The sequence below is a fragment of the Schistocerca nitens genome, chromosome 2 (assembly GCF_023898315.1).
Source record: "Schistocerca nitens isolate TAMUIC-IGC-003100 chromosome 2, iqSchNite1.1, whole genome shotgun sequence".
In the NCBI taxonomy this organism is placed as follows: domain Eukaryota; kingdom Metazoa; phylum Arthropoda; class Insecta; order Orthoptera; family Acrididae; genus Schistocerca; species Schistocerca nitens.
Window position 1 is genome coordinate 578,069,908 of NC_064615.1, and position 27,490 is coordinate 578,097,397.

Sequence of the window (27,490 nt, forward strand, 5' to 3'; positions counted from 1 at the left end):
ATGCTATACTTTTTTACAGGCTGCACTGTAATTCGCCATTTACGATCTGTGAACTAATGTTGTTCTCTAAAGTGTGAAAAAATAATGTACATTCCAGATACGCAATTGACACAGTCAACCCACAGTCTATAAAAAGAAATGGTTTTGCTTCTTTGTGCATAAGAGTACATTGAAAATTTGGATATGTAGTATATCACTGCTCTTGCAATTCATGATTTTTATTTAAGTTAACTCATATATATGATGTGTTTTGAGAATAATTTCTACTGCCAAGTACATTTTCTTACTGTGTTAAAACATCTTATGTATTGTGCACTGTATGCGAGCTGCTCAATTGTTGTAGTGACTTTACTGTAATGTAAACACAAGAAAATTTTATTATTACTATTAGAGCCTTCTTATGCATATATGCTACTCATCGGTTACACAGTTCATTTCAATATTCTAGACACAGAATATTTCACATTTCTCAGAATAGGACAAGAAACATAAATCAAAACATAATTTTAAAATGTTTGTTTTACAATAAAGTCCCCCCAATGATGGAACACATCACACTCACCAAGCAGCTCACTTCGGAGGTCATAAACAGTATGAAAACAAACTCCATGATGAAAATTTACATAAACAAAATAACTGATTCCACAATTGCAGGTTTTCCACTACTATTTGATAATGGATAAAGTAAAATTGTAAAAAGGAAATATAAACCAACTTTACTGCCAAAGCACTTTCTAGCTCAATTCATACTGCAGGGATATTTCTCTGACTAGGTTATGTTGCCTTTTGTGTCCAACACAGATATGTTTTTAGTGTTTCTAGAAATTTCTTCTGACAGTGAGAAGTTAACCAGTGAAGTTACAGTTGGAAGGAAAATCAAGGTCCTCTATGATCAAACTACAGACAGATGGGGGGGGGGGGGGGGGGGCTGCATTTTCATGACCATTTTTCAAGTGTGAGGTATAGAAGAATGCAAGATCTTTCCTGATGCTGTGAAATTCCATGAAGTAGTAAATGATAAAAACTGTTCCCTCATACTACTAGATACACCATATGAGCACAAGGTGCTACATGATGACGTGAATATACAAGTTCCATTGTTTCACACCTTAGACTGCCATGACTGATGAAAATCTGATACATGCGTAGTGTCTGTCACATATACGCTACTCAGTTTGGTAGGCAGAAGCCGAACACCAATTATGTCTTATTTATATGACAAACCACGGCAAGTTAGCCTTCCTAAACTCTAGAAACTATAAATACATTATATTTAATTTTTGAAGTTAAAAATATATATTTAAATGGAGAAAATTCTTTTCTGTTAACTGCAATCACTCAGTTGAATAGTTTGGTATGAAGTTGAATATTATTTGGAAAGTACTTCCATAAAAGCATATATTTCTTACATTTGCATAAGTGGCACACATTCATAACTGTGGTGTGTATTTTATATGAAATTTAACATGCAGAACTATGAAGAGGATTTACATCCAAATATTTTTTTGTGAAAGATCATGCCACCCAGTAAGCAAAATGTTTAACTTCACACAAGAACTCCAAATATTCAGCGTCACGTATACTATACCCAAAAACAATAAAATAGGAACTAAATTTTAAATTATATGTGAAGGACAGTCTCCTAAAACAATAGAGAAAGTACTGTGATGTTATAAATGCATTAGAAAAACAGCACAGAACAATACATTTGACAAGTTAATGAATACTGTAAAAAGCTGGCAGAAAAGCAAGATCCCAACCATAAGAGGGTTTGTGGCTCCAGCTCAGACATTTTAACCAAGGAATGTGATTTCAAATAATAGTTAAAAAGATGCCTAAATGTTTTCTGATGCAACACTGCATGCAACGTGTATTTGCTAAGGCCATTTCAAGAAATTTTTTGGGGCATAACTGAAAGACAACAACAAATTTTACGTGATAACTGTCTTGACTGCCATATCAAGCATAAAATTAAAGAATTTAATGCTGAGATGTATACAATCCTTTCAGCAATAAAGTGTCAGGTGTAAAATGATAGTTTTGTTTCTTTTCTACAGAAGACCAATGAAACAGCAATAGTTAATTAAGCATTGTTGACAATTACAAGATGTATCAAGCACTAGTAACAGGGAGAATTCCAATTCTTTTAAATTTATATTTCTAATTATTTAAAAAAATTAAATGCTAACATGCCTACAATATAAATACTGATTTTGTCAGATGCATATTTTAATTTTGTCAAAAATAGATTTTACATTTTCATGTCCCAGCATATTAATGATTAGATATTTTCCGCTGAAAGTCTTTAGTTGTTAATAAAGAAACTTGAATTTAATTGAAAGCACAATCACTCTGATACCAATGTTGCACAAATAAGCAGAAAGTTTCATGTATATTTACTAGACTTTCTTTACTGAATTGTTGTAACTGGCCCAAAAATATATTTCATCTTAATGATAACAATAATAAAAATAGCAAACCTTGTGTGGACCACATGAACCTCCATAGTTCCTCATTACAAACTCCAAACAGCGTAATAAATAAGCAGCATTCTGAAATAAAACATTATATACATTACAATATGAAACACATCTAAAAAATTCTTAAAAATGAGGACAGATGCAAAAGACAAAACAAGTTCGTAAAACCTCAGTATTTACAGTAAGGGTAGATGCTTGAAAAAAAGCACAAGCCATAAGTATAACAGTAACTGCATAGAGATAGAGAGGGTCGGGAGGAGGGGGGAGGGGGGAGGGGGGGGGGAGGGAGTGGAATTTGGAGGCAGGATGACATGTCTACTCTCTCTGCACCATTCTGCTCCCTACAGCAGACTATGTATTGGTTGGAGCTTGCTCTCCTGGCTCCAAACATGAATCTCCATGGGGTGTTTTTGTAACTGCTGGTAGTTTATTGAACATCATTATATTATTCATCATTCTATTGAAGAACTCTTCTTTTAACTTTTCTGTTTCTTCATTCATCCAAATGTGAAATGATCAAAAACACATGGTAGTCAACACTACCATGAATTAACTTACTCATAGGGAATTCACAGCAACTTATTAAAAATCACTGTTGGCCCTCTGACCTGCCTGGACCGTCACATAAATTAACACTTCACTTCTGAAATTTGGGGAGGTGCACTGTTCCCTGATTGAACCTGTCCATTGGATTAACAATGAGGAATGGTGGGCTGGCCAGCCAGGATGTGGTTTTTAGGTGGTTTCCCACATCCGACTAGGTGAATACTGGACTGGTACCCATGTACCACCTCAGTTACGCAATTAGCAAACATTATTTTTCAAGTGGAATAACACTTGATGTGAAATGATGAGATGCAGGAAATTCTGTCCTAGCAGTAAAGGGGTGGCAACAGAAAGGGCATATGGGCATCTTCTAACACTAACATTGCCAAATCCACATTCATATGTCAACACCCTGTACATACGGGATAAAGCCAAGAAAAAGAAGATGACTGTCAGCCATTTACAATTCATACAATAAGATTAAATAGCAATGCTACCTCTTATCACTCTCAAAGGCAGGTCGAAGTATTTACGTCATGTTTAAGAAATGTTTTTGTTAAAACTTCCTGACAAATTAAAACTGTGTACCAGACTAGAACTCAAATCTGGGACTGCATTTTTAAGGCTATCCAAACAAGACCTGTCCCCATAGCTTCACTTCTGCACAAACCTCTAGGTCCCAGGCTCAAGTCTTGGTCTGACACATAGTTTTAATCTGCCAGGAAGTCTCAAACAGCACAAACTACTCTGCAGAATGAAAATCCACTCTAGAAATGTTTTACTGCTAACAATCTCCTCAGCTCTTTGCAGTTCAAAGTTCCACCTAATTGCAGTCCTATAGTGTACTAAGTTCCATCTAACTTCCACAGTCAAAGTCTCTCTTCCATGGTGCAACCAAACTTATTTCATGGTATATAAATAATACCTCTAGGCTGTGCATAAGTTCTAACATATACTCAATAATTTTATTACTATTTTGCAGTCACTTGGGACCAGTGATCATCATCATTTTCATTGATTTGCAGTCATTTTACTTAGAGTGATTTTTTTTATATTCCTTAGAGACAACGGTATTGTCAGGAGTGCACCCAAGAAAGTGTGATAAGACTGCTCCTATTCTCTACATACATAAATGATTTGATGGAATGGGTGAGCAGCAATCTGTGACTGTCTGATGATGACACTGTGGTGTATGGAAAGGTGTCATTGTTGAGTGATTATAGGAAGGTACAAGATGACTTTAAATTTCTGGTGGGTGTGGTAAATGGTAGCTTGCTCTAAACATAGAAAAATGTGTGTTAATGCAGATGAGCAGGAAAAACAATCCCATAATGTTCAAATATAGAATCAGTAGTGTGCTGCTCGACAAAGTCATCTTAATTAAATACATAAGCATAACGTTGCAAAGTGATATGAATGGAGTGAGCACATAAGGCCACTAGTACAGAAGGTCAATGTTCGACTTTGGAGAATTTTAGGAAACTGTGGTTCATCTGTAAATGTGACCACATATAGTGTGACCCATTATTAAGTGCCGCTCGGTTGCTTGGGATCCCCACACATGAGATTAAAGGAAGATATCGAAGCAAATTCAAAGGTGGTCTGCTACATTTGTTACCGGTAGATTCGATCAACTTGCGAATATTGTGGAGATGCTTCATGAACTCAAATGGGAATCACTGGAGGGAAGAGGACATTCTTTTCATGAAGCACTACTGAGAAAGTTTAGAGAACCGGCATTTGAGGCTGAGTGCACAAAGATTCTACTGCTGCCAATGTACACCATAAGTACCATGAAGATAAGAGAAATTAGAACTCATACACAGGCACAGACAGTTCCCCCCCCCCAGCTCTGTTTGCATGTGGAAAAGGAAAGGTAGCCTCCACCATTCACTAAACAGTCGCTTCCAGAAATTACACTGATAATGGGACAAAAAGGGCCTGTGATTCAAGAACCCAGCATAACCAGTTAACTATCTACCTTTCAAGTTACATATGAACACTTTTTTCTTCGAAAAATTGCCTCCAAAATTCAGATGCGTCTTATACTAGAAATTAATATAAAAATGTCCAGTGTTTGATTTAAAATTCCGACCAGTCTTAAAAATGGTCATATATTCAATGCTGTGGGAAACATATCTCTATCTGGCAACAATGGATTCAACTGGCAGTAGCAGTGCACTGATGCGACAAACATGAGTTGTGAGGATTCAAAAGCTTGCTAACACTGTCTCCCTCCCACCTCACCATCACAAACCCAGAACACTGTCTGGTCTACAATGAATCATTGTGGTCTACGGTGCCACTGAACTTCAACTGAACGTGATTTGTGTTATCAGTTACAATGGAATATTTTTGTTAGTAGCCAGTTTCATAATGGAAAAAAATAAAAGGTATTCATATGATGCAGGTTATAAATTGAAAGTAATAGCATCTGCAGAAACACATGGAACCAAAGGAGCTGAATGGCATTTCAGCCCTCCACTAACTGAAGAAAAAAACATTCCCAATTGGTGGGCTACTAAAAAAGAACAGAAAAAATAAGGAAGACTATATGTGCAAACAAAGGACTGAATGCAAAATGGCCAAAACTAGAAGATGACATACTGAAATGGATTCTAGGACACTGTCAAAATGGAATTGGAATCAACACAAAAATAATTCAAATATAGGTTCATAAGCTAGTGCTACAGCGGAACTTATAAGACTTTAGGGTGGAGTTGGTTTGTGCTACAGGTTTATGAAGCGTCATGGACTTAGCAAGTGAACCAAAACAAAAATATATCAGAAAATGCCATGAGAGTAAGAAGACAAAATATTATCTTTCCATTGTTTTATTATTCAACATCGAAAGAAAACCAGTGAGGAACTAAGCCAAATAGTTGATATGGACAAAATTCCTGTGACATTTGATGTGCCATGTAATAGAACTGTTCCATGAAAGGTGTTAAAACTGTAACTATAAAAACAAGTGGACATGAAAAAATACACAACACTGTTGTCCTTTCATGTTGTGCTGGCCGTACTAAACTTAATCCTATGATCATTTTCAAATGCAAAACAATTCCAAAACCTCCTGAAATACCTCCAGGTGTTGTTGTTCACGCACATGACAAGGGTTGGATGGAAGAGGCTGGTATTAAATTATGGATTAACAAAGTGTGTGTGAAAAAGAAAAGTGCTTTACTGAAGACGAGTTCTCTTCTTGTGCTAGATCAGTTTAGTACCCATTTGAAAAGTTCTGTGAAAGAAAAATTGAGACAGAGAAATGCAGAGTTTGCTGTTATTCTGGGAGGACTTAATTCGCAATTGCAACCACTTGATGTCTCAATAAACCTTCTACAGTGTATAAGAGAAAGTAAGGGAACAAATGGATAATGGATAAAACCCAACAAGAATTCATGCCAAATGGAGCTTTAAAACATCATACAATCAAACAAATGTGTCAGTGGATAAAACAGTTGAGTTGTGGTCTAGAGTAAGAGAAGATATTACTATTAAATATTTCAAGAAGTGTGGCATAAATAATGCTCTCGATGGCAGTGAACACCATTTTACATCTGAAGAGGACTACAATAACAATAAAGAAGAAGAAGGAAGTTTGGATGGTGATTTTCAGGGATTTTAAAGGTCAGTTCAGTTTTATAAACTAAGATTTTTTTAGTCTGCCTTTGCAATCGCTTAATAAAAAAGATAAAAATGTTACATTTTTTAAAAAAATTACTTAAAAATTAAGGTGTGTCTTATTGTCCATAAAATACAGTACGAAGGGAAGACCCTGAGGAGATGCAGCCTTTGAGTGAATATTCAGATGTCATGGGCCGACGCAAGAGCTTGAAGTAGTTCCCAATAAGTGAAGGATTCATTATAGGATTCAGCATTGTGTTTTTCCCTGGTTTATGGACTGTGATGATGACTCTCTCTCTCCACTGCGAAGGGAAAATTCCTTCTAGTCAAATATGGTTGAAAATCCTGAGCAGATGGTTTGTGATTCACATTCATATACTGGATCATCTGATTACGAATCAAATCAAGGACTGGGGCCATATCGTGAGACGTGTTAAGAGCCAGTACACTTCCCAGTCAGTGAAAAGTTCAGGTTTATGGAAGAGATAAAGGATAGGGGGATGTCTTCAACTTATCTTTTATGCATTCAAAAGGTAGCTGGGTAAGAAGAGGACAGCAACACTGTTGCAAAGTGGGCTGAGAGGTGTTCAGCAAGAATCGATGCATCAGTAGAAAAACCATCATGAGGGTAGAAGGCGCAGAACAGTTTATCTTTGCCAGCGTAACAAACCATGGAGTTCAGCCCACATCTGGAATGAAAAGCAATAAATTCTCAACTAGAATACATTTTGCTCCCAGCAGTCCTTCTTACTTTAATTATGTAGCAAGACTGCATGGAGCTGCTTAAAAGTGACCTGGGCAATACATGAAGGATGTCACTAGAGATGATGCAGGTCCTTTCAACTGCCTGGACAGCTGCTGCAATGTCTCTGGTCCACCAAGGTACTGGCCGCAAGTGGAAGAGGCCTGCAAAAAGGGGGATAGCAGTTTCAATGGCACAAGTGAACACACTGGAGATGTCTTCAACCAGTTTGTTGATTCAGTAGGACAGAAAGGTGATAGCCCTTCAGACAGTACAGTGTGGTAACTGATCCAACAGTTAGTGATAAGGAAGTAACAGGATCACAAAAAAGTGAACACTGCCATGAAGACCATCATATAGTGACAACTGTTGTGAAGCAACAAGACTGACGAAGGAGGGTGATAGGTAAAAGTAAAAAGGTGCTATGGTCAGCAGTAAAGTGGTTAAGCTATCGTCAGTGAGGAGACACAGATCAAGATTAGAAAGAAGTTGGTCAGTCAGAAGGCTCTAACCAAATGGGTCACTACCCCAAACGGGTTGGGGTTGAAGTTTACTGAAATCTGATTATGGAAGCCATCTTAAGACACAAAGGTGTCCGGCCTGGAAGGTCAACCATTCACTGGCATCATCTGTGCGAAAACAGACAGAAGGAATGAAACCCCAATGAGTCAGAAAATGGTCATCAGAAAATTGCATTTCTTGGAAAGTAACACAGGTTGTGAAACAGGAGAACAGTTGCAGCTGTAGTCCCGGCAAATTAAACTAATATCCACTGAATTATCATGTTAAGGACATCTTAATTAGGCTTGAAGGGGCCAAGAGGACATGGCATACCTCAGAATTACTGTCTGTCACCAGCGGTCCAGAGCGACATTGATGAGCATAGGTCCTTAGTCCAATGGCATGAGAGAATCTGATATCTCCAGGGTCACTGGAGCAACCTTGCCTCTGCCTGTGATTCCTTCTTCTTCTGCTCAACTACTTTAGACAGTTGTGACCTTGCAAGGGCTTATCCACCTTGATTGTAGGAACGAAAGTAGTACTGGAAGCCCTGGGACCCATGTTAAGTGTCTCCTCCAACTACTGCTTGGTTCTGGGTTTGTTATCTGCTGATTTCTGGAGATAGGATTCTCTACATAGAGCTCTGTCATAGGGTTCTCTAAATGGAGCTCTGTCACCAGCAGACTCTGAAGGAGGATGCTGTTTCTGCAGCCGGTGCAGGGAGTCCTTGGAGATGATGGTTGAGGGTATTCGCAGCTGTAGTTTATTAACTGGAGACAAATTACAGTGCCAGCTGCAATTTTACTTCCTAATACCATGACCAGTTTCAGCCACCAGGGACTTTTTCAAGTGGTTCTGAACCTAGTGTCATGAAGGTACATGCCGTGGCTGCAGTAGTGGCAAAATTCAATATCACTGTAACAGGATATAAACAATTTCAGTTTTCATGATTTAAAACACGAGAATTGATCAGAAACTAATTTTTTGGATTTTATGTTTCTTAATTAGGGTAATACACTGTGGTGATCAGAAAGGGTGATTGTCTCCACAACTGACATACAAGGGTGGTTACTCACATGATGTATTTTCATGAATCAGATGACCAGTCTCCATAAATTGGTTTACTTGTACAATGGGAAGGCATATGTCTGAAGCCTTTGCACTGCCCTGCTCAGCAGAGGCAACAATTGCTCTGGTGTCAACCATGATGATGCACACCATGACACATATGATGTACGAAGTGAACTCCTCACTTCTTCGAGTTTCCATGTAATCCCTCATGCATCTGCAGAGTTCAGTCGCAGTGGAAATTAAACCCTGCACCATACTGAACTTCTCATGGTGTTTGCCAATAACAAGTATGTCACCACGTTTCTCACAAAGAGATTAACACTTGGGACCATATAGCAGTTGCTGTTCTAATTGAGACAGAACCACTTCCTAGTTAACTAAGGGAAGAAATTTCTCCAAATATATTTGCAGTATTTCAAACAAAAGAACACATGCTTAATAAATAGAAAGGATCCACCTGCACTCCGCGTGCAAACCAGGAACTGACAGCAGTGAGTTTGCTTGATTTTACTTTCTTCCCATGGCCTGACCTAGGAAAGGAAGTTCTATGAGTTACAGTGAGCTGCACTATCTGGAGAGACTGCCAGAGCCACATGGCCACCGGCTGATAGCTTTGGTCTTTTCACTGTGTAAAATACCTGTGATGATGCTGCCTAGTCCAGTTAAGGGCTTCCCCACGGAAATCACCCAGCCAGATCAATGGTCACCCAGTTTGATGACCACTGCCTGGAGTCCTGATGCATCTATACAGACAGGCACATACCCCTTGATATGCACGAAAAGGTAACAGCTTGGTCATCAATAGCACGTTCCCTCTGTAGTCAGTGGCCCACTACTGTGCATATGCCATGCTGGGTATTGGGCGAACTTTGCTGCACAGTACTCGCATATGTGAAAAAAATTGAAACCTGGATGTGGTGACCAAACACCAGTTTAATGAAATACATGTGGTACAATAAATAAACAAAGTGTAAAAAGCTGTAATCAATGTCCTACAGGCAGGCTAGGCTGTCAATATGGAATCTGCCCTACAGACCAAGTCTGAGAAAAGATATGGTCAGAGAATGTGACTGCAGCACAAAAATGAATTTCTGCAATGGCTCAGAGCCCTATGCTTGCCATGCACATACTCACAAGCAATTTGTGAACTCCCTGGGACGACAAAGGTTGTGAGTAAAATGCATAACAAACATTGGTGTCATTAAAACTCAATTTATAAGTGGGAGAAATATATATATATATATATATATATATATATATATATATATATATGTGTGTGGATGGATGTGTGTGTGTGTGTGTGTGTGTGTGTGTGTGTGTGTGTGTGTGTGTGCGCGCGCGCGCGTAAGTGTATACCCGTCCTTTTTTCCCCCTAAGGTAAGTCTTTCCGCTCCCGGGATTGGAATGACTCCTTACCCTCTCCCTTAAAACCCACATCCTTTCGTCTTTCCCTCTCCTTCCCTCTTTCCTGATGAGGCAACAGTTTGTTGCGAAAGCTTGAATTTTGTGTGTGTGTTTGTGTTTGTTTGTGTGTCTATCGACCTGCCAGCGCTTTCGTTCGGTAAGTCACATCATCTTTGTTTTTAGATATATTTTTCCCACGTGGAATGTTTCCCTCTATATATATATATATATATATATATATATATATATATATATATATATATATATATATATATATATGTGTGGATGGATATGTGTGTGTGTGCGAGTGTATACCTGTCCTTTTTTCCCCCTAAGGTAAGTCTTTCCGCTCCCGGGATTGGAATGACTCCTTACCCTCTCCCTTAAAACCCACATCCTTTCGTCTTTCCCTCTCCTTCCCTCTTTCCTGATGAGGCAACAGTTTGTTGCGAAAGCTTGAATTTTGTGTGTATATTTGTGTTTGTTTGTGTGTCTATCGACCTGCCAGCGCTTTTGTTTGGTAAGTCTCATCATCTTTCTTTTTAGATATATATATATATATATATATATATATATATATATATATATATATATATATATATAATGTTAAACATGCCATGTTTGTCATCTGCATGTCAAAAGCCAAGTGTGTAAATGGTTTGCATTAAGATGACAACAACAATGGATAATGTCAATGGTACCAAATTAAAAAGTCATTGATCCCTCCACACTGGGAGTACTGAGCTGCTGAAGTTTGTCAAGCAGAACAATATGTGAGACCAGATTGTGGCTCTACTTTTTAGCAACATTAGAATGGCAAATATACACGGGAGCTAACTTGAAGCAGTCATAAAAGAATAAAATACCATGATACAGGAGGAATATATTCCAGCCAAAAAAGTCAGGGTCCACCGGACACCCGATTTGTGGTTGGATGTACCCCTTTCTACATCTGTGACTGTCCACCACTCCTCCCCGTCCTTTCCTCCCTCCCCATGTAAGCCACAGTCAGCATGACAAAGGAGTGCAACAGATAGTTTAAGAAAAAAAATCCCACCACAGAAAACAGTCAAGTAATACCTAGCCACTAAAATGCTAAGAAATGCAAAGCAATATAAATAATGAAGGGTTTGGGGTCCAGCCAGCATATAAGTCAGGAACAGACTATGGCTCCCGAAAGCACATCTTGCAGCAGGTGCCATACCTCCACCCCCAGTCAATAGCTGGCCATTAAAATTTAATACTTACTCTGCCACTTGGGCACTGTCACCCAGTACGAAAGGTAGCGAGTCCAGTAAGTTTTCATTTTTGCAGGAAGGCAACGTAATTGGAGTACTCTAGTGAAATATGTCTATTGACAAATGGGCATTACTGCTACAGCTTGAAGGTATTCTCACCTGAACAAAGACTGTCATTAAGTCAGTCACATGCGTCCACTACAAAGTCAACAAATTATATTTGATTCCCTCTGAGTAGTTCACACAGAACTCTCATACAGCCACATGGTCTCCTGTATTGCTGTTGCTGTTGGTGACCACACTACATTAGTCTGTATTCAAAGCTCCCAAAGGTGTACAACAGAGTTATCCATTGTTCAAGCTCTGGTGTGCTCCAATAAAACAGATACATTCCAGTAGCTTCTGTAGCTAAGGGATTAGAAAGTTGGTGCTCTAGATTGCAACAAAAATCATCATCCAGAGGATGGCTATTGATATTACATTTTTATGGAGATTGGAAGGCAGGTCTTGGGTAGCAATGTTTTCTGGTTTGGAGTCTGCTCAGAGTGTCACTACGTTTTAGAGAAGTATTGTAATTATGGGTACTAATTGACTGCGTGGCTCAAGTGACGATCACCAATTCTGATGTGAAAAAACAGAATCTAGTTGGCAGGGAGTAACGTTTACAGTTCTCAAAATGTGCTGAAGCACAACCAGTTTGGTCTTTCAGCATGGAACCATCATTATCTACAATTTCTGTAGTGGAAAATCCATCAAGAACTGAAAGCAGCAGACAATGGAAGGTGGAAAAATCTACATTTTCTTTGGCCTTAGAGATAGAGCCAGGCAGATCTGTGGGTTAAGGACACAACAAGGAGATGTTTGTGGTAAAACACTGAGAAGAAGTTTCTGTGGGAGAAGGTTAAGCTCAGGAAAGAGACAATGTATATATATAGACTGCTCTTGTGACACCTGACTGAGGCTTCCTTGGAGTGAGTCCACTTCTCCTTCTTGGAAAAAGGTGTGACGTATGGATACACAGTGGAACTGTGAACTTGGAATGCATATTTTAATAACAAGCAATTGTTCATGTCTGGTTTTTATGAGATAATATAAACACAATACTTCTACTGCTTGAGCAACTAATTATAGATAAAGATTTCTGGATGCACATGTACTGTTCTATTCTGACAGAAATGTATCACATTTACGTTATTAGCATGTAACTGTAAACCACGAGCAAGAGACAAGGATTGGACTTTCCAGTGGTACTCTACTGTTTATTTCTGTGACACTTGTGCCTGAGGAGCTGTAATAAATACTGAAGTCATAAACAGGGATGGGGGATGGGGGAATGGTATGTATTACAGTTCCAGCAAGGACACTGAAAGCTATTAAGACAAGATCACACATAGCAAAGAACACTATTCTCTGGTGAATGAATAGGAAGTGTCAACCTGAACTCAGAATAACTTGAGTGATAAGCTTCAAATAAAAATTGAGGGGGAATCACTGAACTCCACTCGTAGAATATGGTAAGGATGAAATGGCGCCATGCAATACCGTAAGCCTTTTGTCTACTGAAGATAACTACAATAAGTTGTTGTTGATAATGTTCAAAAGCCTTCTGAAAAATGGTCTCGAGAGACAAAAGAAAAGCCACACCTTTCAGAAACCACAATGGGAACTGGATAGTAGGACTCATGTCTTGAGCATCAACACAACACCCAATTTACCATTTATTCAAGTAGCTTGTACATTATGTTTGTGAGGCTAATGGCTGATGACTGTTTCTGGAGAGTTTTAGCTTAGTTCCAGCACTGGAAGAGTTGTACTGTCTCTCTACTGGTTTGGGAAATGTATCAAATTCCAGATACAGCTAAAATACTACAGCCACATACAAGTTTCATTCCTTAACACAATCATTTGTGATTCTGTTGAATTTGCGTTAGAAAAATCCTTTATTTGCAGCTGCTAATTTCAGACATGATGTTCATTATCAAACCATCACCCCCCATAAACACTAGCACATGATACAACCAGTACATTTGCAAATCGTGAGTAACATCTACAAACTCATCTACAGTGGATTAGGTCAGCACTTCTAGCCACACAGCACCAACCAACTGTCTTTCCTCTAAAGACTGAATATTCAGGTGTTCTGTGGAGCAGATTCATTATACATTTCTCAACACTGAATCAAGTTATTTACTATTCTGCCTTGTGGTTAGACTTATGTTTTTCTTTTCTTAGTAGATAACATGTTCTGCCAAGGAAATATTGAAAAAGGATGTCACTGTAAATTGCAATGTTATTTTAAAAGGATATTACATAATTAATACCTCTGTCTGAGAGTGAAAGTTTGATGAAACATGATGAACATGCTCCAAGAATTTTGGGATTACAGATCCGGAAACCGGCTTTGTTAATTCCTGTATCATTCCTGAGTACTGAAAGAGATTTCCTATAAAAAAAATTAAAAAAATACATAAAAAACACAACAATAAGATTTTTGACACATGTATGGTTGCTTCCGAATTTCAAAAGTATTTAATACACAACTCACCAAGTACTTCATAAACCAGTAAACTTATTTCCTTTTCTCTGGAACCACTACAAATCCTGACGCATTGTTGCATCCATGATACACAGTTATCAATGAACACATCATCTGAACACTGAGGAAGAAATACTTTTAACAAATGTAGGCCTTGCGCTCTGAAAAACAAAGGTTATAAAGGAATTAGTTAGCTAGAAAGCCAGTACATCTTAAGAAATATGCTTGCAGTAACCTGTATATACCTGTCCCCATGAGAATTCAATTTGGTATTGATGAAGGCGACGACTGACTGAATTTCATTCCTCCCCTGAAACAAGGAAAAAAAATTAGAAAATGATGCCACATTCCTGCACATAAACATCCCTAATACCCACGACCTTGCCATTATTAAACACTTCCTTTCCCAGTGCATGACTGACTCCAAACCTATAACCTCTGTCCTGGTCACCTTTACCAACTACATTCTCACCCATAATTACTTCACCTTTGAAGACATCACCTACAAAAAAATCTATGGTACAGTAATGGGCACCTGCATGGCACCATCCTATGCCAACCTATTCATGGGCCATCTAGAGGAATTCTTCTTAACAACCCAGAATCCCAAACCCCTTACCTGGTTCAGATTCACCGATGACATCTTTGTGATCTAGATCGAGGTTGAGGGTACCCTATCCATATTCTTCCAGAACCTCAACATGTTCTCCCCCATTTGCTTCACTTGGTCCTCTACAACCCAATAAACCACCTTCCTCATTGTTGACCTCCATCTCAAAGATGTCTACATCAGTACCTCTTTCCATATCAAGCCTACCAATCACCAACAATATATCCACTTTGACAGCTACCACCCATTCCATAACAAGCCCATTCAATACAGCCTAGCCATCTGTGGTCATCACATCTATAGTGACGAGTAGTCCCTTTCCAAATATACCAAGGGTCTTCACAGACCGAAATTACCCTTCTACACTGGTACTGAAATAGAGACTTCATGTGCCTTATCTCTCCAGTTACCCCTCTGGCCACAGAGGAGCATTCCCCTCGTAACTCAGTACCACACTAGACTGGAGCAACTGACTTTCTCCACCAGGCTTTCGAGTGCCTCTCACTGTGCTCTCAAATGAGGAGTATCCTACCCATTATCCTTCCCATCCCTCCCACAGTGGTATTACACTGTCTACTGAACCTACACAATATCCTAGTCCATACCTACTCTGCCCCAACTCCCCAACTCCTTGCCTCATGGCTCATATCCCTGTAACAGACTAAGATACAAGACCTGTCTCACACATTCTCCCACCACCACATTCTTCACTTCTGTCACAAGCATAATTTTTCTCATCATACCTGTAAAGTAGTCAAGTGATTTACAAGCTAAGCTGCAACCACTGTGCTGCATTTTGTGTGGGCATGAAAACCAACTAGCTGTCTGGTTGCGTGAATGGCCACCGATAAACTCTGGCCAAGAAACATATGGATCACCCAGTTGCTGAGCATCACTTCAATGAGTGCTTCACAGCCTGTGCCGTCTGGCTCCTTTCTACCAATGCAACGCCAACTTTTCCAAATTGCGCAGGTGGGAAATCTCCCTGCAAAAAAATCCTATGTTCCTGTAACCCCCCTGGCCTCAACCTCCATTAGTCCCTTTCCTTCACCCACCTATCCCCTTCACTGTTCCCATTCCAGTACTACACAGGCTTCCATCCAACCGACACACCCACAGTCTTTCTTCCCTTCTCTGCTTCTCTCCTTCTTTCTAGCACCCTCCCCCCCCCCTCCCCCTGGGAATCTAAATTCCTGATTGCACCTAGCTACCCTACCCTGCCCCACCACATCCCTGTGTGCTCCCACAAGCAGCACTCCATGATCCCCCATCCGAACCCTGTTATCTCTCCCCCTTCCCCCCCTCCCACTCTCCCCCCCCCCCCCCCCAGCTTCCTCCTTACCCACACCAACCAGATCGCTTCTCTTGTCACGCACAGATGCTCGTAGTCTGACTTCAGCGGCCAGAGACAGCAGTTGTGTGTGTGTGTGTTGTGCTTGCATGAATATGTGTGTGTTGTCTACTCCAGAAGAACACACCTTCGGCCCGATAGCTCACATACGTAGCAGACTTTTTGTTGTGCCTGTCTGCAGCTCAACATCTCCACTATATGGTTAGTAGCAATCTATCCTTTTCATAATACTGTCTTACAAATAATTTTCCCCTTTTAAAAATGATTTCATTGGTTTTCCACATAAACAAGCAAAATTACATAAAATCGTTGCACAAAAATTCTTTCAAAAACACACAGAAACAAATATGCAATGTTTTACCAACTTTTAACAAGTTCAAAGACTACTGTTATTTGTTCAGATCTGCATTTGCCTAAATAACTACTACCTTCAAACACACACAAAGCCACATGAATCATAATTGGCACAGTTTTGTAAATTTTAGAAATTTGTGGCAAGTTCCTATGGGACCAAACTGCTGAGGTCATCGGTCCCTAGGTTTACACACTACTTAATCAAACAAACTAACTTACACTAATGACAACACACACACTGACACCCAAGGGAGGACTCAAACCTCCAACGGGAGAGGAGGGGGGGGGGGGGGGGGGGGGGCTGCACGAACCATGGTAAGGCGCCCAGACTGCGCGGTGTAGTGATTTGAGAATTTCTGTGTAAATTCTAGAACCATTAACCTCTCAGCCTTCTACCGTCGCGAACATAAGATATTCTAGATATGAGTGCAGGATGGTAAAATCCTACCTACTGCGCATCACATGTTTGTGTGTGCAGGTTTAAAATCAGTCGCGGGAAGAAAGCAGACGCACGGTCAAATGGCACCGACATGTACCTGTCAGACAATCCATAGATGTATTAGTGAGTCTGTAATAAATAACCATGTAGTTTACATGCTGCTCTGTGCCTGTTGTGTCATTGACTATTGTTAATTATAACAAGAACAGTTGAAAAAGTACTATTGTGGACTCTTGGCTCAGCCTTGGTAGAGGCAAGACATATTTTCGGATTCATTTAAGAAAGTCATGGTAGTCAAGCCTACTTTCTTTTAAATGTAACTCATTTTGTTTCTAATGTTCGACGGTATGAGGTACTTACCGAAAGTTCCATATGTACATTGAAAGTGTGAATTATGTTGTGCATGAAAGTCAAATACATCGTTAACTGACAAAAAGGAAAATTCATATGTCTACTCATTTTATAAGTAGAAAGAGGCTTAAAAGTTCCTGTACCTAGCTCTATTCTACACAGAAGAAGTCAAGAGATTTTCCAGCAGCCAACTATCCCGTAAAGAAGAGGGGCTGCAAAATTCCAAGTAATTCACCTCGTAAAGAAGTGGAATGTGGTTTGGGGAAATAAATCAGTATAACCCATACTCACACTCACATTTTAAGTCGTCAGAACGTGGCTTGAAACAAAATTTCATTACTTTAGTACGAAGTGGTACAAGGTACTGTCGGACTGAACTTTTATTGTGTCATTATTATATTTAAAGTTAGTTTTAAATACTTACTAGGGCTAAAGCATATAAAGTATGGAGAATATGCAACAAGTTGGGGACACTCAAGAACCGGCTATGGCCATGAAAGTTAGCAAAGAAGTGCCTGACTGGGCTGAATTGATAAAATTAATCAAAGCTCAGAGTGCGACTATAGGGTTGGTAAATTCTCAATTAAATGCTCAAAGTCTTAAGTTAAACTCATTAGATTCACAATTAAATACTCAGAGGAAAACTTTAAATATTCTAACGACAAATTTGGGTTTGTTAAGTACCAAGGTCAACTCTCAAAGCAAAGAATTTAGCCATCTGCGCGAAGGCATGGGTGCTTGGAAGTCTGAGTTTAACCCTAAAAGTACTGAAGTAGAGAATTTAAAAGTCGATCTAAAAAATGAGTTGACAAACTCTTTGACTACTCATATAAATCAAATGTTTGCTGACCTTAGTCAGAAACAGAATGACACCTTTCAGGATTTGTCGAAAAGGTTAGAACTTAACATCGAGAACAAATGTAATAATGTAAAATCTGAACTTATTGAAAAGTTAGGCTCCATTGAAAATGTGTACAATATTAAGTATAATGATGTAAGACATGGGTTGTATGCTTTGCAAGAGAGTGTAGATAAGTAGAATGAGTTAATGCCAATCATTCAATCACAAATTACAGGTGTCAGTACATGGGTACACAATATAGAAAGGAATTTCAAAGAGAAAATAGCAATTAGTTTGGAGGAACAATTTGGGGAAATTATAGATCGAAATGTTACCAAGAGAATAACATCCGGGAATGTATCGCCTATTCCTTCTTCTGAACTAAATAATACCAGGAAGGGTAAAGAAGACCTGTAGAGAGAATTTAAGCTTATCCAAGACAAAGTAGAAAAAAGGGTAACTTCACCTAATGTGGTATTAACTAGTGAAGCGGTGAATGATTTACAATGGGGAACTAATTCAGGGTTATCTAGACAATTCCCTAAATTTAAGCCAGACAGAGATGGACATTCAACCCATTTCTTAAAAAGGTTTAACCAAGGATTACCAAAAAATTGAGAAGATTCTAAGAAGATCATATTCGCTGTGGGGTACCTTCTACATCTACATCTATACTCCGCAAGCCACCTGACGGTGTGTGGCGGAGGGTACCTCTATCGGTTCTCCCTTCTATTCCAGTCTTGTATTGTTCGTGGAAAGAAGGATTGTCGGTATGCCTCTGTGTGGGCTCTAATCTCTCTGATTATATCCTCATGGTCTCTTCGCGAGATATACGTAGGAGGGAGCAATATACTGCTTGACTCCTCAGTGAAGGTATGTTCTCATTCAACAAAAGCCCATATCGAGCTACTGAGCGTCTCTCCTGCAGAGTCTTCCACTGGAGTTTATCATCTCCGTAACACATTCGCGATTACTAAATGATCCTGTAACGAAGTGCGCTGCTCTCCGTTGGATCTTCTCTATCTCTTCTATCAACCCTATCTGGTACGGATCCCACAATGCTGAGCAGTATTCAAGCAGTGGGCGAACAAGCGTACTGTAGCCTACTTCCTTTGTTTTCGGATTGCATTTCCTTAGGATTCTTCTGATGAATCTCAGTCTGGCATCTGCTTTACCGACGATCAACTTTATATGATCATTCCATTTTAAATCACTCCTAATGCGTATTCCCAGATAATTTATGGAATTAACTGCTTCCAGTTGCTGACCTGCTATATTGTAGCTAAATGATAAGGGGTCTTTCTTTCTATGTATTCGCAGCACATTACACTTGTCTACATTGAGATTCAATTTCCATTCCCTGCGCCATGTGTCAATTCGCTGCAGATCCTCCTGCATTTCAGTACAATTTTCCATTGTTACAACCTCTCGATATACCACAGCATCATCCGCAAAAAGCCTCAGTGAACTTCCGATGTCATCCACAAGGTCATTTATGTATAATGTGAATAGCAACGGTCCTACGACACTCCCCTGCGGCACACCTGAAATCACTCTTACTTCGGAAGACTTCTCTCCATTGAGAATGACATGCTGCGTTCTGTTATCTGGGAACTCTTCAATCCAATCACACAATTGGTCTGATAGTTCATATGCTCTTACTTTGTTCAATAAACGACTGTGGGGAACTGTATCGAACACCTTGCGGAAGTCAAGAAACATGGCATCTACCTGGGAACCCGTGTCTATGGCCCTCTGAGTCTCATGGACGAATAGTGCGAGCTGGGTTTCACACGATCGTCTTTTTCGAAACCCATGCTGATTCCTACAGAGGAGATTTCTAGTCTCCAGAAAAGTCATTATACTCAAACATAATACGCGTTCCAAAATTCTACAACTGATAGACATTAGAGATATAGGTCTATAGTTCTGCACATCTGTTCGACGTCCCTTCTTGAAAACGGGGATGACCTGTGCCCTTTTCCAATCCTTTGGAACGCTACGCTCTTCTAGAGACCTACAATACACCACTGCAAGAAGGGGGGCAAGTTCCTTCGTGTGCTTTGTGTAAAATCGAATTGGTATCCCATCAGGTCCAGCAGCCTTTCCTCATTTGAGCGATTTTAATTGTTTCTCTATCCCTCTGTCGTCTATTTCTATATCTACCATTTTGTCATCTGTGCGACGATCTAGAGAAGGAACTACAGTGCAGTCTTCCTCTGTGAAACAGCTTTGGAAAAAGACATTTAGTATTTCGGCCTTCAGTCTGTCATCCTCTGTTTCAGTACCATTTTGGTCACAGAGTGTCTGGACATTTTGTTTTGATCCACCTACTGCTTTGACATAAGACCAAAATTTCTTAGGATTTTCTGCTAAGTCAGTACATAGATCTTTACTTTCGAATTCATTGAACGCCTCTCGCATAGCCCTCCTCACACTACATTTCACTTCGGGTAATTTTTGTTTGTCTGCAAGGCTTTGGCTATGTTTATGTTTGCTGTGAAGTTCCCTTTGCTTCCGCAGCAGTTTTCTAACTCGGTTGTTGTACCACGGTGGCTCTTTTCCATCTCTTACAATCTTGCTTAGCACATACTCATCTAACACGTATTGTACGATGGTTTTGAACTTTGTCCACTTATCCTCAACACTATCTGTACTCGAGAAACAACTTTTGTGTTGAGCCATCAGATACTCTGAAATCTGCTTTTTGTCACTTTTGCTTAACAGAAAAACCTTCCTACCTTTTTTAATATTTCTATTTATGGCTGAAATCATCGATGCAGTAACCACTTTATGATCACTGATTCCCTGTTCTGCGTTAACTGTTTGAAATAGTTCGGGTCTGTTTGTCACCAGAATGTCTAATATGTTATAGCCACGAGTCGGTTTTCTGTTTAACTGCTCAAGGTAGCTTTCAGATAAAGCACTTAAAAAAATTTCACTGGATTCTTTGTCCCTGCCGCCCGTTATGAACGTTGAGTCTCCCAGTCTATATCCAGCAAATTAAAATCTCCACCCAGAACTATAACATGGTGGGGAAATCTACTCAAAATATTTTCCAAATTATCCTTCAGGTGCTCAGCCACAACAGCTGCTGAGCCAGGGGGCCTATAGAGACATCCAATTACCGTGTCTGAGCCTGCTTTAAACGTGACCTTCACCCAAATTATTTCACATTTCGGATCTCCGTCAATTTCCTTCGATACTATTGCACTTCTTATCGCTATAAACACGCCTCCCCCTTCACTGCCCAACCTGTCTCTGCAGTATACATTCCAATCTGAGTTTAGAATTTCATTACTGTTTACATCTGGTTTCAGCCAACTTTCTGTCCCTAGTACTATGTGGGCATTGTGTCCGTTTATTAATGAGAGCAGTTCTGGGACCTTTCTATAGACGCTCCTGCAGTTTACTATTAGCAGATTAATATTGTTATTCCATGTTGCATTTTGCCTACTCCTACCTTGCCGCGTCTCAGGAGGCGTCTTGTCGGGCCTAGGGAGGGAATTCTCTAACCCCCATGTGCACTCCACACGTACTCCGCTACCCTTGTAGCCGCTTCCGGCGTGTAGTGCACGCCTGACCTATTCAGGGGGACCCTACATTTCTCCACCTGATAACGGAGGTCGAGAAATTTGCACCCCAGATCTCTGCAGAATCGTCTGAGCCTCTGGTTTAAGCCTTCCACTCGGCTCCAAACCAGAGGACCGCGATCGGTTCTAGGAATGATACTACAAATAGTTAGCTCAGATTCCACCCCGCGAGCGAGGCTTTCCGCCTTCACCAACTCTGCCAACCGCCTGTACGAACTGAGGATGACCTCTGAACCCAGACGGCAGGAGTCATTGGTGCCGACATGAGTGACTACTTGCAGTCGGGTGCACCCAGTGCTCTCTATCACCGCCGGTAGGGCCTCCTCCACATCTCGGATGAGACCCCCCAGCAAGCAGACAGAGTGAACACTGGCCTTCTTCCCTGACCTTTCCACTATTTCCCTAAGGGGCTCCATCACCTGCCTAACGTTGGAGCTCCCAATCACTAATAAACCCCTCCCCACTTGTGCCTGCTTGGACCTTGCTGAAGGGGCGGCCACATGTCCACTCACACGCAGAGCGGGCGATGCCACACGGCCAGCCTCCACATTACCCTCCGCCTCGTGCGCCGCGAACCCGCCACTCCCCTTGGGGAGAGGGCAAACCTCAGAATGGGGTACAGTAAATATTGAGAATTTTTCCTCTTGGGAGGATTTTCAAAAGAAATTTAAAAAAAAAAAGTTACTGGTCTCCCAGTGCACAAGAAAAGTTAATGTCAGATCCTTGGGATCCAGGCAGAGTCATCTACCCCCAGGGGCGTTAACATTCTGAGTTAATGGGAGGAGTGATAACCGTCGGATCCAGAGCTTCCCCCCCCCCCTCCCCCGGGCAAAAACTGCTATGGTCATTAGCGCCCGGTCCGTGACTTAGGAAACAGTAAAAAACGAAAATGGAAACCAGCAGCAATGGGAACGAAACTCAAAAAATTGGAGAAACTAAAAGCAGAAGGAAAGCTTAAAAATCCACTACAGAAAGGGGTTGGTTGTCCCCAAAAAGAGCTTCAAATGACTGACGTCATCGCACTGGCACTAAGGAACTCGAGAACGCGATCGGTCGAGCACGTGTCATCTGCTAAAATGGACGATATATCAGGCGACAGCTGCAGACGGGCGCGTAACGGAGTAAAATAGGGGCACTCAATTAAAAGGTGTCTTACCGTCCACAGCTGAGAGCAGTGGGGACAGAGTGGGGGAGGATCGCCGCTTAAAAGATGTCGATGGCTAAAAAGACAGTGCCCTATCCGGAGTCTAGTTAAAATTACCTACTCCTGATGACACGTTCAGGAGGAAGAGGTCCAAGCACAGGGAAGAGCTTTCACGTCCCGCAATTTATTATGGGGAAGTGTCGACCAATGTGCGTGCCATAAAAGAACAACACGACGACATAAAACGCTCCGTAGATTGGCGAAGGTAATCGATCGAATAGATGGCCGAAGAAGAGAGACTGCAGCCTTGGCCGCTATATCGGCCGCCTCATTGCCACAGATACCAACGTGTCCTGGGAGCCAGAGGAACGCCACAGAGACGCCCCCCAAATGGAGCAAGCGCAGGCAGTCCTGAATCCGGTGGACCAGAGGGTGGACAGGGTACAGAGCTTGGAGACTGAGGAGAGAGCTGAGAGAATCTGAACAGATAACATACTGTATCCTCTGATGGTGACGGATGTAGTGGACAGCCTGGAGAACAGTGTAAAGCTCCGTAGTATAAACCGAACACTGGTTGGGAAGCCGAAATCGATTTGGGGTGTCGCCAACAATATAGGCACTCCCTACACCTAATGATGTTTTCGAGCCATCAGTGTAAATAAATGTGGCTTCCTTCATTTGTGCACATAGAGCAGCAAATGCCCGACGATAAACAAGTGAAGGGGTACCATCCTTGGGGAATTGACAAAGGTCACGGAGCAGGCAGATTCGGGGACGGAGCCAAGGCGGTGCTGTGCCCCAAGTTGTCAAGAAGGTTTTAGGAAAGCGGAAGGAAAGAGAATGGAGCAGTTGACGGAAGCGGACTCCCGGTGGTAGTAGGGAGGAAGGGCAGCCTGCATACCCTACATCCAAGGAGGCGTCGAAAAAAATGTCATGGGCCGGATTAGCAGGCATGGAAGACAGATGGCTAGCATAACGACTCAGAAGGACTGCTCGCCGATTGGACAGCGGACGTTCAGCAGTCTCAGCATAAAGGCTTTCCACAGGGCTGGTGTAAAAAGCTCCAGATACTAAACGTAATCCACAGTGGTGGATAGAGTTGAGATGCCGAAGAATAGACGGCCGAGTAGAGGAGTAAACTATGCTTCCATAGTCCAATTTCGAGCGCAGTAAGGCGCGATAGAGGCGGAGAAGGACCACTCGGTCCGCTCCCCAGGAGGTACCATTCAGGACACGGACGGTGTTGAGGGATCGCAGACAGCGAGCTGAAAGATAGGAAATGTGAGAGGACCAGCACAGTTTTCTGTCAAACATAAGACCCAAGAATTTAGCGACGTCCGAAAACGGAAGGTTGACAGGTCCTAGATGTAGGGAGGGTGGAAGAAACTCCTTACGTCGCCAAAAATTAACACAAACGGTCTTACTGGGAGAAAAACGGAAGCCGGTTTCGATGCTCCAAGAGTGGAGGCGATCGAGACATCCTTTAAGACGTCGTTCAAGAAGGCTGGTCCGTTGAGAGCTGTAGTAGATCGCAAAATCATCCACAAAGAGGGAGCCCGAGACATCAGGAAGGAGACAATCCATAATCGGATTTATGGCAATGGCAAACAGTACAACACTCAGCACGGAGCCCTGGGGTACTCCGTTTTCTTGGGAGAAAGTACGGGAGAGAGTGGTGTTCACCCGCACTCTAAATGTGCGCTCTGCCATAAATTCGTGAAGAAAAAGGGGCAGCCGACCTCGAAAGCCCCAAGAGAACAGTGTGCGGAGGATGCCTGTCCTCCAACAGGTATCGGATGCTCTCTCCAGATCAAAAAATATTGCTACTGTTTGGCGTTTCCGGAGAAAATTGTTCATGATATAAGTGGAGAGAGCAACAAGATGGTCAACTGCAGAACGATGCTTTCGGAAACCGCATTGGGCAGGTGTTAAAAGACTGCGGGACTCCAGCCACCAAGCTAAACGGCAATTCACCATACGCTCCAAAACCTTACATACACTACTCGTGAGAGAAATGGGGCGATAGCTAGAGGAGAGATGTTTGTCCTTTCCAGGTTTCGCAACAGGAACGACGATAGCTTCCCACCATCGTCTGGGAAAAGTACTATCGGTCCAAATTCGATTATAAAGGCGAAGGAGGTAACGCAGACTATGGTATGATAAATGCAGCAACATTTGGATGTGGATACCATCCGGTCCTGGGGCGGAGGAGCGAGAAGAAGAGAGTGCATGTTGGAGTTCCCGCATGGAGAAAACAGTATTGTAGCTTTCGCGATTTTGAGAGGAGAAAGCAAGAGGTCGCACTTCCGCTGCACGTTTCTTCGGGAGAAACGCTGGCGGGTAATTTGAAAAGCTCGAAATCTCAGCAAAGTGTTGACCCAATGAGTTAGAAATTGCGACGGGGTCCACTAATGTATCATGCGCGACAGTGAGCCCAGAGACTGGGGAGAAACTAGGCGTGCCTGAGAACCGTCGAATCCGACTCCAAGCTTCCGAGGAGGGAGTGAAGGTGTTAAATGAGCTAGTAAAGAATTTCCAGCTTTCCTTCTTGCTATCGCAGATGACGCGACGGCATCGCGCTCGGAACTGCTTATAGCGGATACAGTTGTCCAACGTAGGATGGTGGTGGAAAATGCGAAGAGCATGTCGCCGCTCACGTATTGCATCACGGCATGCCGCGTTCCACCAAGGAACTGGGGGGCACCGGGGCAATGCGGAGGTGCGTGGTATTGAACGTTCCGCAGCTGTAAGAATAACATCTGTAATATGTGTGACCTCATCGTCGAAGCTAGGAAAGTGACGGTCATCGAATGTCGCTAGAGACGAAAAAAGTGTCCAATCGGCTTCGCCAAACTTCCAGCGTCGCGGGCGCATATATGGCTGTTGAGGCTGCAGTCTAAGGACACATGGAAAGTGGTCACTCGAGTGTGTATCATCAAGGGCAAACGATTCGAAGCGCCGAGCTAGCGGAACAGTACCAACCGAAAGGTCCAAATGAGAGAAATTTGTCGTGGAGGCAGACAAAAATGTAGGGTCCCCAGTGCTGGGGCAAACTAGATCCGCTTGGTGGAAGACGTCTAGCAATAGTGAGCCACGCGGATAAGGATGTGGAGATCCCCAAAGAGGGTGGTGGGCATTGAAGTCCCCAACCAGCAAATAGGGGGGTGGAAGCTGACCAAGAAAATGAAGGAGATCAGCTCGTGCCATTGGTGTCGACGATGGAATGTGTACAGTACAAAGAGAAAAGGTATACCCAGAAAGGGAAAGACGGACAGCGACAGCTTGGAAGGAAGTGTTGAAGGGGATTGGGTGATAATGGAGAGTATCATGGAAAAGAATCATGAGTCCTCCATGTGCTGGAGTGCCTTCAACAGAGGGGAGATCAAATCGGACGGACTGAAAATGGGGGAGAACAAAGCGGTCATGGGGACGCAGCTTTGTTTCCCGAAGACAGAAGATGACCGGCGAGTAGGATCGTAAGAGGATCGACAATTCATCCCGATTGGCTCGAAGGCCGCGGATATTCCAGTGGATAATGGACATAGGGTGAACAGAAAATGGAGGAATGTGACCAAGGTCGCTGTCAACTCAACGATCCTGATCCATAGGTTGTTCAGGAGCAGCTCCTGCCACCAGCGATCGGCCGGTTGATCGGCCGCCAGCAGTGTGCCTCAGCGACACAGAAGACGGCCGAGGGCGATTACCGCCAGGTGGTGCTGTAGATGAGACACGCCTTGGCGGAGAAGGAGATGAACTGGGTTTCTTACTAGCCTTCTTGGAAACATTATGTTTAGATGAAGGAGGAACCGATGGTTGTGAAGTTGGGGTACGTAAAAAATCTTCACAAGTATGCTCTTTTTTCGAAGTCTTGGTGTCTGACTTTTGGGCTCGAGATTTAGCAGAACCCGATGAAGGGTGAGCCATAGAGTGGGCAGGCAAAAGTGGGGAGGTTGAACGGGCGATCTATGCGCTGGCCGATCTGACGACCGTGGCACTAAAGGTAAGGTCACAAGTCTGCGTGGCCGCCTCCTTTGTTGGCCGAGGAGAGGCAAGGACAGTGCTGTATTTTCCTGTCTGAGGCACGGTGGGCTGTCGACTGGCGAATAATTTTCGAGCAGCAAAGGTCGACACCTTTTCCTTCACTCTGATTTCCTGAATGAGCTTTTCGTCTTTAAAAATGGGGCAATCTCGAGAGGAAGCAGTGTGGTCACCCATACAGTTGATGCAACGAGGGGATGGAGGTGGACAAGCACCCTCATGGGCATCCTTGCCACATGTAACACATTTGGCCAGATTGGAACAGGACTGGCTGGTGTGATTGAACCGCTGACACTGATAGCAACGCGTAGGGTTTGAGATGTAAGGGTGAACGGAAATTATCTCATAGCCTGCTTTGATTTTCGATGGGAGTTGAACTTTGTCAAATGTCAAGAAGACAGTACGGGTTGGAATGCTGTTCGTGTCAACCCTTTTCATGACTCTATGAACAGCCGTTACGCCCTGGTCAGACAGGTAGTGTTGAATTTCCTCGTCAGACAATCTGTCGAGGGAGCGTGTATAAACAACCCCACCTGATGAATTTAAAGTACGGTGCGGTTCCACCCGGACAGGGAATGTGTGTAGCAGTGAAGTACGCAGCAATTTTTGTGCCTGGAGGGCACT

General features: G+C 42.1%; 1 protein-coding gene across 2 annotated transcripts in view; it reads right to left on the reverse strand.

Moving 5' to 3' along the window:
• Positions 1 to 27,490, reverse strand: part of LOC126236627 (uncharacterized) — a 122,876-nt gene that overhangs the window by 70,949 nt on the left and 24,437 nt on the right. For both annotated transcript variants that reach the window (XM_049946075.1, XM_049946074.1), the window contains exons 2-5: positions 14,391 to 14,455; positions 14,155 to 14,306; positions 13,931 to 14,052; positions 2,481 to 2,552 (exon numbers count right to left, since the gene is read on the reverse strand). In XM_049946075.1, coding sequence (XP_049802032.1) covers positions 2,481 to 2,552; positions 13,931 to 14,052; positions 14,155 to 14,306; positions 14,391 to 14,455 — 411 coding nt within the window. The remainder of the gene's footprint in view (positions 1 to 2,480; positions 2,553 to 13,930; positions 14,053 to 14,154; positions 14,307 to 14,390; positions 14,456 to 27,490) is intronic.